This window comes from Rhinatrema bivittatum, chromosome 9 (genome assembly GCF_901001135.1).
Source record: "Rhinatrema bivittatum chromosome 9, aRhiBiv1.1, whole genome shotgun sequence".
NCBI lineage: Eukaryota > Metazoa > Chordata > Amphibia > Gymnophiona > Rhinatrematidae > Rhinatrema > Rhinatrema bivittatum.
The window spans coordinates 73,933,873-73,951,319 of NC_042623.1; the positions used below are offsets into that span (position 1 = coordinate 73,933,873).

The window sequence follows — 17,447 nt, forward strand, 5'->3', positions numbered from 1 at the left end:
CATCTGGAGCCCAAATGCCCACATCTAGCTATTGGAAGTCTTTTATGCCCCCTAGATTTAAGCAGGGAATCCAAATGGTGCACAATGGATTGGCAAATTATTTCAGTGCCCTTTCTGAGTTTCTCTGCTTAGATTGTTAGAGAGTGGAAATCATTGTAGTCTTAAGTGTTCCCTAGACTCTGTGAAATGATTGGTGGTCAGTTCCTAGAGGGCAGGTATTCTCAGCATTAAATAACTACCTTTATTGTTGGTGATTTAACTTGCTTAAATACTGCTGTCAAAGTTAGAGAAACCAAGATGTGAACTAACAATGAGTCTACATAATCTGATTTTTTTTTTTTATTCTTATGATCCTTTTACAACACAGTGCAAACTTATTAGTGGAAGTGTCAGTATGTGAAAACACTTCCTATCTGTTATATGGGTGACTTCATTGTGAAGTCTGTTAACCCAGCACTACATTCACCAGAAGGATTAATACAAGCTACATTTTCCCTAAATAATTTGATAAATTTAGAAATCGCATCATGTTGGCATCAAAATAGTGGTCCAAAGACCAAAGCATCTCTCTTGTGTCTTCCATAGATGAATTGAGAGAAGAGCTTTAAACCCCAGAGGAAAAATATCAACAGTAAATCGAAGAAATACAATTATTTGTTCTGATACTGCTGTTACATTATCAGCTGATAATATTTAGAAATTAGCTATACCAATATATAGGGGAAAATAACCCTTGCTATAGTTACACGATGTTAGGTTCCATATTAGGATCTACCATCCAGGAAAAAGATCTAGGCATCATAGTGGATAATACTTTAAAATCGTCGACTCAGTGTGCTGCAGCAGTCAAAAAAGCAAATAGAATGTTAGGAATTATTAGGAAGGGAATGGTTAATAAAACGGAAAATGTCATAATGCCTCCATATTGCTCCATGGTGAGACCGCACCTTGAATACTGTGTACAATTCTGGTCACCGCATCTAAAAAAAGATATAGTTGCAATGGAGAAGGTACAGAGAAGGGCGACAAATGATAAAGGGGATGGAAAAGTTCCCCTATGAGGAAAGTCTGAAGAGGTTAGGGCTGTTCAGCTTGGAGAAGAGACGGCTGAGGGGGGGATATGATAGAGGTCTTTAAGATCATGAGAGATCTTGAACGAGTAGATGTGAATCGGTTATTTACACTTTTGAATAATAGAAGGACTAGGGGGCATTCCATGAAGTTAGCAAGTAGCACATTTAAGACTAATGGGAGAAAATTATTTTTCACTCAACGCACAATAAAGCTCTGGAATTTGTTGCTAGAGGATGTGGTTAGTGCAGTTAGTGTAGCTGGGTTCAAAAAAGGTTTGGATAAATTCTTGGAAGAGAAGTCCCTTAACGGCTATTAATCAAGTTTACTTAGGGAATAGCCACTGATATTAATTGCATTAGTAGCATGGGATCTTCTTAGTGTTTGGGTAATTGCCAGGTTCTTGTGGCCTGGTTTGGCCTCTGTTGAAAATAGGATGCTGGACTTGATGGACCCTTGGTCTGACTCAGCATGGCAATTTCTTATAAGAACATAAGAAAATGCCATACTGGGTCAGACCAAGGGTCCATCAAGCCCAGCATCCTGTTTCCAACAGTGGCCAATCCAGGCCATAAGAACCTGGCAAGTACCCAAAAATTAAGTCTATTCCATGTAACCATTGCTAATGGCAGTGGCTATTCTCTAAGTGAACTTAATAGCAGGTAATGGACTTCTCCTCCAAGAACTTATCCAATCCTTTTTTAAACACAGCTATACTAACTGCACGAAAATTCCAGAGTTTAATTGAGTTGAGTAAAAAAGAACATTCTCCGATTAGTTTTAAATGTGCCCCATGCTAACTTCATGGAGTGCCCCCTAGTCTTTCTACTATCCGAAAGAGTAAATAACCGATTCACATCTACCCGTTCTAGACCTCTCATGTTCTTATATCTCCATTATTAATTTGTAGATTTTTGGCTTCTTAACCTGTTTAATGTTTGTCATTTTTCTCTTGTAGTGTGTTTATGTTTTTAAGGGCATCAAATAGAATGTGATGTCCGAAGATATTTTTTATTAAGTAAAATCGGGCTCACCTTTCATGGCACTGTGTTTCAGTGCTTTTCTTGGAAAAGATTGACCATATTGATCTGACTTTGTACTACATTTATTTATTTATTTATCATTTATTTATCATTTTTTATATACCGACATTCGTTAGGAACATCAAATCGGTTTCCATTCAACAAGAATGCAGTCGCCCCTCCCCAGTTCAACTAATGTTGAACTGGGGAGGGGCGGGTGAACATAAATGAGGAGAAAAGGGAGATACAAAATTCGGGAATGGACATTATTCAGGGTTGGACATTATGTAAATTATGTACTATATGCAGGTGTATTATCTGGTAAAATTTCAGATTTGCTCAAATTGTTTTCCTGTTTTGAACTCTATTTATTAAACCTTGGAACAAAAATTATATTGGTCTTTGATGAAACTTAGAAAATCTACAGCTTCTTCCTTGGCTGTATTAATAGTATTCTTAATCAGAGTACTATGTATTATATCTTCCCTACTTATAACAAAGATATGCCATACTAGGTCAGAGCAAGGGGTCCGTCAGGCCCAGTATCCTGTCTCCAACAGTGGCCAGTTCAAGTCACAAGTACCTGGCAAGTACTCGGACATTAAATAGTTCCCATGCTACTAATGCTAGCAACAAGCAGTGGCTATTCCCAGATTCATATTAATCATTCTTATCCTCCCTAATCAGCTGTTGGGCATCAATTCTACAAAATTCCCAAGCTATGTGAATGTTTGAATATTGGGAAATATTCATCCCACAATATTTTTCATTCTGTGAAAAGGTATTTGGATTATATTGGGGAATACATATTTGTATCGTATCTATCAATCTCTCAATAGATAACTATAGATAGGTATAGAGGGAGAGATGAAGATATAGTTATCTCCTGAAGAGATTTACTCCTATGCAGAATTTTTTTTAGATGTCTCTGAATTTCACCAACTAGAGGCCATGGATTGTTTCACCGGTGGAGGGTCAAAATAGCAACTAACAATCTTTCCACAATTTGGTTCTCCAGGCTACATAATTTTCTAAGACACACATTTTTTTGAGTAAAACAAAAAAAAAAATAAATACAGGTCTATGAGTTAAAGAAGCAAGTAGTTTCATATAAGAGTTAAAATACATATATATGGTTATGATCCTTGCTAAAGAATGTTTTAAGTAAGCCTGTGTAAAACAGTTTCCTTTTCTCAGATCAGTTCACTACCTTTGGGATTTCCCTGCTTCTCAGCTGCTGGAGACTGGTCACATCCCCTCCCCTTATGACTTCACTCCTTTGCATAAAGGGGGGAGTGGCCCTTGTGAGTAGTCTTTGTCTCAAGCAGCTGTGGTCAAGGGTACATGAACTCAGCCAGCACTTCAAGAGCCAGGGAGTGGCTCTGGAGTTAGGCTTCTGAGACATCTTCCAGGGTTGCCTTTGCCAACTTTGCTGCTTCCCAGGGTGGTCTTCCTGGTGATAGGCACCTAGGGCTTGGATCCCAGCTCCCAAGGGACTGAGGCTTCCCCCCCCCCCCCCCCCAAGTGGATCCCTCTCCCCTGGGAGAGGTGGGTCCAGAGAGACCTCGCCTTTCCAAAGAAGTTTCCCGGAGCTGGAAGTCTCTCTCTCTCTTTCTTTCCCATCTTCCCCTATGGTTGGTTTTCAAGCTCCTGCTTTGCTACAAGTTCAGGCTGTGAAGAGACAAGCAAAACAAAAAAAAAACAAACTTGCTTCAGCAGGTGAGAGGACTTCTGGAAACTTCAGCATAGCAATGGAGGAGGCCAGCAATGGCAATGCAGACCCAGAGGTGGTGAGTAAACACTGGGGGGACTCGCGTAGAGGGAGGAGGAGCAGGCCATATCATGTCGAGACAGGTCTACGCAATGATGGCAGCCCAGCAGCATTACAAAATAAAATTGCTGCAGGGGAGGCCACAACTGCGAACTACTTGCAAGGGGGAAGCATAGGTAAGCCCTGCAGAACTGTTAGCAGCACCAAGTCTGCCAATGCATTTAGAAATGGAGCCTGCAGGTTTTTCCCATATAAGTGGTTCTTTACATGAAATGGGGAGAGGCTAACAATAGAAACCATGCTTAGAGGCCACAGGTGTAGCACCTGTGGTATCCTGAAGGTGCCCAATGTGACACACTCCTCCTGCCCATCTTGCAATGGCAGACCAGATGTGGACCTCCTGGAAGGGCCCAGTGGCAATCTTTCGCATACAAGGGAAGGGCCATCGAAAGGGGGTACCTCAGTAGTGGACATTACTTCATTGGCCCTGGGGAAAGAGGAAAGCCTAATAGCCACTGTAGCCAAAGGGATCAGGGTACTAGGCCCAGAATAGGGCCTTGTGTTAGATTCTGCTAAAGGCCTTAGAGAGGCTCACCCCATAGGGTTTTCCCTGGACTTTGTGCATTTAATGCACCAGGCCTTCTGCACAGTGCAGAAACTTGGCCTGCTAGCAGAGATAAAATCCTTAGACTATGTGTCTTTTGGAGATAGAATGGGAGCCACTAAGTACCCACAGGTTACACGGAAGCAGAAGGGTTCTCCTGAGATCACCACTACACTGGACTTTGGGGAGAAGGGCTGGTTGGTTGATGAGTTTGCACTGAGCATACCCTCTAAGGTCTCAGGAAGAAGTACAATGCTTCTTAGGGGGGAACATTTTTTCCCTGGTAGTTCAGCTGTTCTGAAAGGAAGAACTTTCAGTATTCATCACAAATGTACAGATAGCTTTAAAGACATTGAGTACCAAGACAGAAAACCTGCCGGAGGGGGACCCCATCTTACAGAGTATCAGGAAGCCCTCAAGGTCTTTCCCCTTTCATAAGGCTCTGAAGCAGATGGTCTTGTCAGAAAGGGACTCTTCTCAGGGTGGATTTAAAGTTAGCAGGGTGATGAGAAAGATGTTTCCTCTCTTATTAAATAAAAAGAATAAACCTTTTCAGGTCCCAAGAGTGGATGCACTTGTGCTAGCATTGACACAGAAGACCACCATCCCAGTAAAGGGAGGCTTGATGCTGAAGGACTCTCAGGATAGAAAGACGGAAGTGGTCCTAAAGCAGGTTTTCTCCACAGGGGCCATGGCACTCCATTCCTCAATTTGTGGGGGTTACTAGCCTGGGTGACTCTGTTGGGTTCAACAGTTGCCAGACAGCCAGGAAACAGCCCACTTGGAATCAGCAATGGCATTTTCTAGTGGATATATTGTATGACCTGATCAGGTTATCATCAAAGTCTGTTGCCTCCGGACTGGCAACCAGAAGACTACTATGGCTGCATAACAGGATGGCGGCCTCCGCATCCAGGACATGCTTGTGAAAGCTCCCCTTTAAAGAGGGTCTCTTATTTGACAAGGAGTTGGAGAAGCTAGTGAAGGACTTGGGTGAAACTAAGCCACAAAGTTTACCAGAGGACAGAAGCCACACAAATATGTGGGAACTTAGAAGGCAGCGGTGCAAGTTCCAGTATAAGGCAAGGATGCAGAAATGGCATCTTCAAATCTAAAGGAAGATTTCAGTTGTTCAGGGTGAAAAGTTTGAGGACCAACCACTTGCAGGCGCAGGTGGTACCCACTTTGCTCAATGTAGATTTGCAGACCTTCTTCTCTAGCAAAGCCAGGTAGCAGCCTCCTAACCTGGTGCTTCCCAGAAGAGGCCCATATGCCAGGAGGGTCTGCCTAACTAATTGTTTTGGTTTTCCCCTCTTGTTTTGGCAATGCAAGGAAGCATCCCTGGAAAGGTTAAGGGGATAGGAAGCTGTGGTTCCAATCCTGCCCCTGGAAAAGGGGTAAAAGTGTATGTTTACTTTATTTAAATGGGCCGAGGAAGGGCAGCATTACTTGGCCCGTATTAGGTTTGAGGAGAAGGGTCAAGTATGATTTTTTTTATCTGCTGATGAGAAGTTGTATGTGTGCATCTGATGCAAAGAGCTCCTGTCTCTCAGAGAACAAGTACGATCTTTAGAGGCTAGAGTGGCAGTCCTGGAGGAGCTGAGGCAGACAGAGGAGTATAAGAATGAGACCTTCAGGGACACAGTAGCCAAGTCCCAACTTCAGACTGGCAGCCCTGGTGCTGCCTTGGAGGAAGAAGGACTCATGATCGGTGAGCATCAACTTGGTGCAGAAGGAAAGGATCCTGCAGCAAGGACCTGCTCTCCAGGTGGTGCATTGTCCTCTCACACTGAGGATGTCTCCCCCAGGGCTACTGCCCAGGAGGGAAGGGTTAGGTCAGCCGTCATAGTTGGTGATTTGATTAGGAATGTAGACAGCTGGGTGGCTGGTGGGCGTGAGGATCGCCTGGTAACATGCCTACCTGGTGCGAAGGTGGCAGACCTCACGTGTCACCTAGATAGGATTTTAGACAGTGCTGGGGAGGAGCCGGCTGTCGTGGTACATGTGGGCACCAACGACATAGGAAAATGTGGGAGGGAGGTTCTGGAAGCCAAATTTAGGCTCTTAGGTAGATAACTGAAATCCAGAACCTCCAGGGAAGCATTCTCTGAAATGCTCCCTGTTCCACGCATAGGTCCCCAGAGGCAGGCAGAGCTCCGAAGTCTCAAAGCATGGATGAGATGATGGTGCAAGGAAGAGGGATTCAGTTTTGTAAGGAACTGGGGAACCTTTTGGGGAAGGGGGAGTCTTTTCCGAAGGGATGGACTCCACCTTAACCAGGGTGGAATCAGGCTGCTGGCGCTAACCTTTAAAAAGGAGATAGAACAGCTTTTAAACTAGAACAAAGGGGAAAGCCGACAGTCGCTCAGCAGCGCATGGTTCGGAGAGAGGTATCTTCAAAGGATACTAATGATGCAGTAGAATTAGGGCATCTCAAAAGTGAGGTTCCAATAATAAGAAAAGTAGTTCAAGTGCCTGTAATTAAAAACTCAGCTGAACTAAAGATTCCAATTTATCCCTATCAATTAAAAAAGCAGAATGAAAATACAAACAAAAAACACACTTTGAGATGTTTGTATGCTAATGCCAGAAGTCTAAGAAGTAAGATGGGAGAATTAGAATGTATAGCAGTGAATGATGACAGAATTAATTGGCACCTCAGAGACATGGTGGAAGGAGGATAACCAATGGGACAGGGCTATACCGGGGTACAAATTATATCGCAATGAGAGAGGAGCATCTGGGAGGTGGGGTGGCGCTTTATGTCTGGGATAGCATAGAGTCCAACAGGATAAAGATTCTGCTTGAGACTAATTGCACAATCAAATCTTTATGGGTAGAAATCCCTTGTGTGCTGGGGAAGAGTATAGCGATAGGAGTATACTACCGTCCACCTGGCCAAGATGGTGAGATGAACAGTGAAATTCTAAGAGAAATTAGGAAAGCTAATCAAATTGGTAGTGCATTAATAATGGGAAATTTCTATTATCCCAATATTGACTGGATAAATGTAACATTAGGACATGCTAGAGAGATAAAGTTCCTGGATGGAATAAATGACAGTTTTATGGAGCAGTTGGTTCAGGAACCAATGAGCGAAGGAGCAATTTTGATCTAATTCTCAGTGGAGCACAGGATTTGGTGAGTGGTAACGGTAGTGGGGCCGCTTGGCAATAGTGATCATAATAGGATCAAATTTCAATTAATGACTAGAAGGGGAACAGTAAGAAAATCCACAGCTCTAGTGCTAAACTTTCAAAAGGGAAACCTTGATAAAATGAGAAAAATTGAAAAAATTGAAAGGAGCAACTACAAAGGTAAAAAATATGCAAGAGGTGTGGACATCGTTAAAAAACTTACCATCCTAGAAGCATAGTCCAGATGTATTCCACACATTAATAAAGGAGGAAGGAAGGCAAAATGATTACTGGCATGCTTAAAAGGTGAGGTGAAAGAGGCTATTTTAACCAAAAGAGCTTCATTCAAAAATTGGAAGAAGGATCCAACAGAAGAAAATAGGATAAAGCATAAGCATTGGCAAATTAAATGTAAGACATTGATAAAACAGGCTAAGAGAGAATTTGAAAAGAAGTTGGCCGTAGAGGCAAAAACTCAAAGTAAAAACTTTTAAAAATATATCCGAAGCAGAAAGTCTGCGAAGAAGTTAGTTGGACTGTTAGATGAACAAGGGGTTAAAGGGGCCTTATCTTAGATAAGGCCATCGCAGAAAGGTTAAATGATTTCTTTGCTTCGGTGTTTACTGAAGAGGATGTTGGGGGGATACCTCTTCCGGAGAAGGTTTTCATGGGTAATGATTCAGATGGACTGAACCAAATCATGGTAAACCTAGAAGTTGTGGTAGGCCTGTGACAAACTGAAGAGTAGCAAATCACCTGGACCGGATGGTATACAGCCCAGTGTTGTGAAGGAACTCAAAAAATAAAATTTCAGATCTATTAATAAAAATTTGTAACCTATCATTAAAATCATCCATTGTACCTGAAGACTGGAGGGTGGCTAATGTAACCCCAATTTTTAAAAAGGGCTCCAGGGGCAATCCGGGAAACTATAGACCAGTTAGCCTGACTTCAGTGCCAGGAACAATAGTGGAAAGTGTTCTAAAGATCAAAATTACAGAACATATAGAAAGACATGGTTTAATGGAACAAAGTCAGCATGGCTTTAACCAAGACAAGTCTTGCCTCACAAATCTGCTTCACTTTTTTGAAGGGGTTAATAAACATGTAGATAAAAGGTGAACCGGTAGATATAGTATATTTGGATTTTCAGAAGGCATTTGACAAAGTTCCTCATGAGAGGCTTCTGGGAAAAGTAAAAAGTCATGGGGTAGGTAGCGATGTCCTGTCATGGATTCAAACTGGTTAAAAGACTGGAAGCAGAGTAGGATTAAATAGACAATTTTCTCAGTGGAGGGGGGTGGGCAGTGGAGTGCCTCAGGGATCTGTATTGGGACCCTTACTTTTCAATATATTTATAAATGATCTGGAAAGGAATACGACGAGTGAGGTAATCAGATTTGCAGATGATACGAAATTGTTCAGAGTAGTTAAATCACAAACAGATTGTGATAAATTACAAGTGGACCTTGTGAGACTGGAAAATTGGGCATCCAAATGGCAGATGAAATTTAATGTGGATAAGTGCAAGGTGATACATATAGGGAAAAATAACCCATGTTATAGTTACACGATGTTAGGTTCCATATTAGGTGCTACAACCCAAGAAAGAGATCTAGGCGTCATAGTGGATAATACATTGAAATCGTTGGCTCAGTGTGCTGCAGCAGTCAAAAAAGCAAACAATGTTAGGAATTTAGGAAGGGAATGATGAATAAAACAGAAAATGTCACAATGCCTCTGTATTGCTCCATTGTGAGACCGCACCTTGTGTACAATTCTGGTCGCTGCATCTCAAAAAAAGATAGTTGTGCTGGAGAAGGTACAGAGAAGGGCTTGATGGACTCTTAGGCTGACCCAATATGGCATGTTGTTATGGATGCTATAGGACCCCCATTACAGATTGGGGACCTTATAAACACACAGGATAACAATAGGAAAAAAGGGGCTGACTGGCATCAGCAGTTTGTTCCGATTGGGAAGTCAAAACAGTGACCGCCCTAAGGTCTCGTCAGATGCCAGCCATACAGACTCATCTTGGAATGAGACGGGGTTGGCAAGGAAGCAGAGAGGATCTAAGGAAACCACATGAAGGGTCACCAAACCCAAAGGTCAGCCTGACTGGGGAGGGACCATATTATTCAAAGCATCGATCCTGTATAGAGGTGGAAAAGGAGATAATGTGTTGATTGTGCTTTGTTCAATGGACAACTGCAGAGGGCCTTCTTACCAAAAATTATGAACATGGAATCCAAAGGGATAGCATCCTGATTCTGCCTGACATACAGGGTCAGGCTTCGATTGGGACTCCCAATGTGCAAGACAACAGAAAGTGGAGGAGCCCACCTAAAAAGAAGTTTGTCTGGTATCAGCCCAAAGAACAGAAGTAGCCAAGACGGGACACAATCTAGACAGGAGCCCTTGCACCATCTTGGCATATGACCTGGCCCTTGAAAAGGGCATGACTGCGAAGTAGAGGATACTCACAAGCAATAGTCGCCATGATGCTAATAGTGTGTAAGACCACAACCTCCTTAGCCTGCATTAGTCTAGAGGTTGTTTGAAGCAGATTGTCAAGAGAAGAATGTAGAGTAATTGATTCTTGTGTTTGTTTGTTACATTGACACACATATATTGAAAATGACTGTTTAATAACAAAGTTTCTGCATTTCCTTAAATACACTACAATGGACAGCAGTTTGCTGGAGATTGACAAGAATTGCTAAGGATCTGAAATAGCATGATATATGTTATACTACAGATGGACATCTGTTGCTGAGTGTTACAAAATAGCCATGCCTATAAGCCTTGACTGTATAGGCTAGTAGCATCATATAGCTTGGCTATTCATATAGTATATTGTTCTTGAAGTCCTTTTATGAGAGAGAGAATTGGAACATACATCCAATCAGAAAGAGACACTTGTTCTCAACTGCATTTTCAAGGCATTGAGAAATTATAACAGGCATTATTAATATTGCATCATTGGAGACAAAGATAAGTCCTCTTCTTCTTTTTATCATCTCCGCATCCTGTCTCTCCTCTTACCCTGATTTAACCCATCAGGATGATTTGGTGTGAGTGTTAATGCAGAGATGAAAGACAGGAATTTAGAATTATACCACATTACTATTATTTTACCCTTAAAGATTCCTAGACAATATTATGAGAGAAGCTACTTATACAATTTACATTATGTAAACTGTAATTAATAATAAGATAAGGCTTATTTACTTCTTGTTGTTTTGTTATCAAGTTTGTTTAACAGTCTATTATCTGATGTCCAAAAAACAATAATTTTTCTAAATTTTCATAATCAGAATTAATGTAAATTTTTATATACAAAGTTAGAAATGGCTTCTTTTATTATTATATTCCCCATAACAAGGAGATTGCAACATGGAAGGCGGAGATTTCCAAATTGCAGGCCCTCTCCTGTAGAGACCCCTATTTGGTGATATCACAACAATGCTGCCCTCCTTTCTGCCAAAGATGATATCCCCTTTCCATTTGAATCAGGTTCTACCAGCTTTCAGAAAAGAGGAATGCAAAGGCAATGAGAGCACTCTGCACTTACTCAATGTGCATGGCATGGTGCTAAGATATTGAAGGTGACAAGCCTCTTCAAGAAAACCAGTAGATCGTTCATACTTTTCAGTGGGCCACAAAAGGAAGAAGCAGCCTCAATATCCATGATAGCGAGATGGATCAAAGAAGCCATCTCCTTGGCATACTTACTCAAGGGTGGGCAGGCAGGCACCGGTGGCAATGTGTGCACATTCTACTAAAGCACAGGCCGCCTCCTGGGCAGAAGCTTCATTGGTCTCTCCAAAGGAGATCTGCAGGGCTGCTACCAAGACGTGCCTGCATGTGTTCTCCAAGCACCATAGGCTGGACATGCTGGCAAGGGAAGATGCAGCCTTTGGGTCTAAGGGTTCTCAGGGCAGCCCTGTTTTCCTTCTACCCTATGTAGAGGGTAGATTTTTGTATCTCCCAAGGGTAATGGATTGGTCTGTCAGGCGAAAAAGAAGGTTACATTATTCTTACCTGATTAATTTTCTTTTCCTGAGTCTGCTAAACCTGTCCAGGCCCCCTACCCAGGAGTGCAGGAAACATAAGCAGAGCCATTCAAGGAGCTAAGCTTCTGCTCTCTCTCTCCTCTCAATTTTCTCATTCTCTCTACACTTCCCTTTTGCCTGGAAAGTGGGGTGACCTTGAGTGATCCAAATATGGATAAAAAGGGGGGGCGGCGGCCATAATGTAGTTTCATTGCTGTGGTAGATGACTATTGGTAAGGGCCTCTGACCACTTCCTCCTCTATACAAAAGAGGATGACAGGGGAATGATCTCTGTCTCTGGTAGCTGAGAGGCGGAGAAATCCTAAGGGAAATGGACTGGTCTAGCATGACTCAATAAAGGAAAATGTATCAGGCAAAAATTTAACCTTTGCATACATAGGGCCTGACAAGCTGTTGCTAAAATGTGCACATGCTATAAACATATACTTGTTTATTTTCAGACTTTAGCTAGTGTGTATCTGGATCATTCTCAGAAAACATATATGCAAAAAATGAAGTTCAAGGCTATGCTCATGTTTTGGGAGAAGGGGGAAGGGACAGAGTTTAGCCAATAGCACCGTATAAAGTTTCAATTTCTTTTTCTTCTTTACTGTGCACTGTGTAAATGATAATAGTGTGCAGTGAGAGAGCTTTCTTTAAACTGACCAAGCCCCAAACTTCAGAGAGCATTACTTTTTATGAAAAGGATGCATAGTTGTTTTCTAGCCCTAAGCGCCTATGAGACTGTCTGTTTGAATGTATATATCTGGGGGGAGTCAGTAAATAAGGAGAATTTGAGTATAACCACCGAAGAGTTAACTTAATTTTATTGGTTCTCCCTCATGCATGTAGTTATTTATGTTATGTATTCAGTAAAAGGATGTCAAATGTACTATTTTATTCCCATAGGGATTAGAAAATACAGCAAAAAAGAATTTTGGTGGTGGGAACACTGCTTGGGAAGAAAAGACACTATCAAAATACGAAACCAGGTACAGATTTTGTACTTTTTCAGAGTTAGCTGCATGTTGGTCTGCCAGAACAGAACGGTTGTAGCCTTGGGCAAGTCACTTCACCCTCCCTTACCTCAGGTACAAACTTTCAGGCTGATGCAGAAAGGCGCGTTTGCCTTTACTTCGTCAACCCTTCATTTTCAGTGTGCAAAACTCGCTGCTGAAGCAGCAAAGAGCTTTGAACGTGTAGAAAATGCATCTTTCTGAACGGCAGTGCTGCTTACCGCCCTCACATGGACATCCCATGCAAATGAGGGCATTAAGCAGTACTCCTCGATGCAGAGAGACTGCAGCTGGCCAGTGCACAATTTTAGCGCTGGAACCTTAACTCTGGGTCAAAGTTGGAGTTAAGTTTCCAGCGCCACTGTACTGCTACTTAACACACCTAAAAAAAAAAAGTGGAAAAATGTTTTTAAAAAGTTAAAAATTGCCTGCGAATAAATACTGACTTAACTGTCTTAAGTGGTGGCTCTTGCCACTTACCTGGATAAGTACTGACTTATCCGGTTATCTGGAGGAGCGTAAAAGCTGGATAAATAGTTATCTAGCTAAGTAGTGGTCACCTGCACCAGATAACCGGATAAGTCAATATGTAGCCAACATAGTGACGGTGACTGCCATTACTTATGGCCCATCATGGATGCCTTCCACCACATCCCGAGCTGGTCATGTGCCAAATAAAAATTTTATTCTTAAATGTGGGGTTTTTTTTAAACTCCCAATGCATATGCATTTCATTAGCTTACTGCCTAGGGAGTTTAAAAAAAAAAAAATTAATCTGGGCATTATTATTGTGCACTGAAACCAGTACACAGTTTCTTGACACTCTGATAACTGCATCCGCCTCTTTAATTGTAAGCCCTCTGGGACAGGGAAATACTGTTCTTGAAAAGTAGCTTGTGTTGAGCTTAGATTTGGAAAGGTGAGTAATTTAAGTTTTAAAACCAAAGCTGTACTATTTTACATTCCAAGTGTTACATTTTTCAAGCAAACAAAAAATCTCCAGGGACTTTACAGATTTCAGATACAGGAGTAACAGCATTTGGGACAATCTGGTCTGTTGGCTATGGCAGGCTGCAATAAAGAAATGTAATAGGAAGCTGATGTTCACAAAAGTTAAAAATGTTATATTATAGATAAAAAGCCCAAAGGATGCAACCTTTTGACATTGCCTTGTTTGAGGCAGTGACAGCAAGTCTTTATCAAGGCTATTTCTAATACTGGGACTCATTTACTAAGCATTTTTCCTATAGAGGGTGGAAGAAAAGTCTTAGTAAATCAGGCAACTATTTGCACTAGTACAGACAGAACATACCTCACAGATGACATTGATGAGTGTCAGAGTACTTGTTAGGTAATTTGTCTTGTACTTGTACTGTTAGTTGAGAGAAGAGCTAATATTAACACTTCTGATGCTTTCTCCCAAGATACTTTTCACATAGTAGCATAGCAGGTGACGACAGCTAAAGATCAATTAGTCCACCCAGGCTGCCTGGTTGTTTCTGGCTGTACTGCTAAGGATCTCTCAGCTGCCAGCCATAAAAGATTGACTGCTTGTAGGATATCCTATTTGGCTCTCTGCCAGCCTGGACAGATGTGCATACAAGTGCCCATGTTTAAACCAACATCCAGGCACCTCCCTTCTTCCTCATCACGTCTACCATGACTTACCACTAAAAGTAATAAGATCATTGCCTAGGAATCAGGCCACCAGTGTCCTATGACTTTGAATGGTACCCAGCCATGACCAACCCACTGGCATCGACTCCGTTGGTTTCAGGGGAAATTTAGCCTGCTAATTTATATTCCCCTTTCACTAGGCTCTTCTTCGTTTTGGCAGTACTGATCAATAATTTCAATTGCTTCTCTCTCCTCCTCCTTTCCTTGCAGGGAACATTTCATCTGTCCCTCTCCTTGGCGTGGCACAAATCATGCTGATTCTCATCACACAGATACATGACAGCCTTTCCTTTTACAGATATGGGAGCTACTTTCCCCTTAAGAGCATAAGGTATGCTGTGCTGAATCAGATCAAAGGACCATAGAGTCCATTATCCTTTCTCTGACGGGCCACAAGCATCTGGGCAGATCTCAAGAGTAGATCCATTCCCTGTCGTTCACTTCCAGGTATAAATGGGAGCTTTCCCAAGACCATCTGGATAATAATAGCTTATGGACTCTTCCTCCAAGAACTTGTCAAAACCCTTTTTAACCCCAGTTATGCTAGATCCAGCAACAAATTCCACAACTGAATTGTGCATTGAATGAATACTTTCTTAAATTTGTTTAAATCTGTGACCTATTAGTTTCATGCAGTGCTCCCTAGTCTTAGTTTAGGGTAAATATCCTTTTCTTACTTAACTTTCCCACGCCACTCATCATTTTATAACTATTATATTCCCTCTGTCACCTTTACTCCAGTATGAAGAGCCCAATCTACTTAGTCTTCCTTCCATCCCCTTTATCATTTTTGTTGCTTTTCTCTGTACTTTTTCAAGTTCTGTTATATCCTCCCTTCCCTTGCTCCTTCCTCTGTTTGTATATGGTGAGACGAGGTAATCACCTACAACGGATGGGCAAGATGTATACAAGTTTTTTCAATAGGTTTCCTCCTGTCTCTCTATCAGTTAAATATATTAACATCTTCACCCCAGTCCACTTTGTCTTTTTTTTTAATTGAAAGTTGGCACATTCTAGTAACTAAGAACAAGGCTGAGATTCAAATCCTAATATAGCAATTTGAGTGTCAGAATATGTGACCTCTTGAGATATTGGTCACACATTTTTTAATCTCTAAGCTTATATTTTTAGAGATAAGCCTTAATCGTTGTGAACCAGCAGCCTTTTGTTTTTCATTTTTTTGTGCAGTCTGCTAGGAGCAGCGGATCATGGAAAGTCCAGCTGTTTGGACCCTAAGATTGAAATTCTTGAGAAATATAAATTCACTGGAGGGATATTTCCCTGCCTGCCCCTCCCACAATGCTCACTAGTATTTTTTAAATAGAAATGTTAAATGTTTTTTGTAGGTTGACTAACTTTTGTTGTATAAGACAGTTTCAAATCCAGTTTTATGTGCTACCTGCTCAAATCATACCTAATATTCAGAGTAATCAAATGTGCAAATTTACCTGGCTTTTTGATCTAATACTTGATAAACTCTCATGAACATTCATTGTGGAACAGAGATTAGAATATATGGCCTAGACCTGGGATTACAGATAAAATATATAATCAGAGGTCCTATACGCGACACAATATTCACCAAATGAATCATTTATTTATTATTTAACAAATTCAATATAAATTATCCTCCTCTAATACATAGGAACTCCTAACTAGACAAAGGAATAAAAACCTCAATCATTCATTACCCCCAGTCATACTTTACACATACATACCATCCTCTAAAAAATACTCCAACATGATTAGTGTGTTTAACAAATATCTTGTGAACATTTCATATAATATACAATTTGCTCTCTCTCAGTGTATACCTCATGAAATATTAAATGTCTCTCTTATATGTTTATATGCCCTTTATATGCCCGACGACGATCTCGTTTCGTCCACCGTAGCAGACTTCCTCAGGGATATGTTCAAAAACACAATAATCAATCACGTTGAAGTTAAATATTGCACTTCCCGATCACCATAAAAAACACCCTGTTTCTTCTCATAACCCTACTCCATAAAGTGCCTTCCCACGTCCAGCAGGAACTCCGAAACTCATAGCGAAGTAACCGAACAAACTCTTTCTACTTCCGTGTCCACATTACTGCCGTACTTCATCAATTATGGCTTCCCTTCACCTCCATGTCTCATGGCGAGGTAACCAGCTGCACTCTTTTTACTTGCTTCTCCGTATATTCTTAAAAGGACTATTAGTATTTACGATATTGTCAAGCTTCTTCAGTTGAGACTTCCCTTCATCTCCTTTCACTAAGACCACCAAACACATCTACTTCTTGAATATTTCTTAAACCCGACACGTTGTCTTCTTCCGATTCGGCACGCCGAATCGGAAGAAGACAACGTGTCGGGTTTAAGAAATATTCAAGAAGTAGATGTGTTTGGTGGTCTTAGTGAAAGGAGATGAAGGGAAGTCTCAACTGAAGAAGCTTGACAATATCGTAAATACTAATAGTCCTTTTAAGAATATACGGAGAAGCAAGTAAAAAGAGTGCAGCTGGTTACCTCGCCATGAGACATGGAGGTGAAGGGAAGCCATAATTGATGAAGTACGGCAGTAATGTGGACACGGAAGTAGAAAGAGTTTGTTCGGTTACTTCGCTATGAGTTTCGGAGTTCCTGCTGGACGTGGGAAGGCACTTTATGGAGTAGGGTTATGAGAAGAAACAGGGTGTTTTTTATGGTGATCGGGAAGTGCAATATTTAACTTCAACGTGATTGATTATTGTGTTTTTGAACATATCCCTGAGGAAGTCTGCTACGGTGGACGAAACGAGATCGTCGTCGGGCATATAAAGGGCATATAAACATATAAGAGAGACATTTAATATTTCATGAGGTATACACTGAGAGAGAGCAAATTGTATATTATATGAAATGTTCACAAGATATTTGTTAAACACACTAATCATGTTGGAGTATTTTTTAGAGGATGGTATGTATGTGTAAAGTATGACTGGGGGTAATGAATGATTGAGGTTTTTATTCCTTTGTCTAGTTAGGAGTTCCTATGTATTAGAGGAGGATAATTTATATTGAATTTGTTAAATAATAAATAAATGATTCATTTGGTGAATATTGT

At 41.1% G+C, this 17,447-nt stretch overlaps 1 protein-coding gene across 3 annotated transcripts in view; it reads left to right on the forward strand.

Moving 5' to 3' along the window:
- CRELD2 (cysteine rich with EGF like domains 2) overlaps positions 1-17,447 on the forward strand; it is a 49,423-nt gene that overhangs the window by 1,967 nt on the left and 30,009 nt on the right. Inside the window, exons 1-3 of one of the 3 annotated variants that reach the window (XM_029615952.1) lie at positions 3,787-3,883; positions 12,573-12,655; positions 14,567-14,687. In XM_029615952.1, the coding sequence (XP_029471812.1) occupies positions 14,608-14,687 (80 nt within the window). In that variant the 5' untranslated portion in view covers positions 3,787-3,883; positions 12,573-12,655; positions 14,567-14,607. Of the gene's footprint in view, positions 1-3,786; positions 3,884-12,572; positions 12,656-14,566; positions 14,688-17,447 lie in introns of those variants that run through there. The other 2 variants (XM_029615950.1, XM_029615951.1) reach the window with 2 other exon arrangements.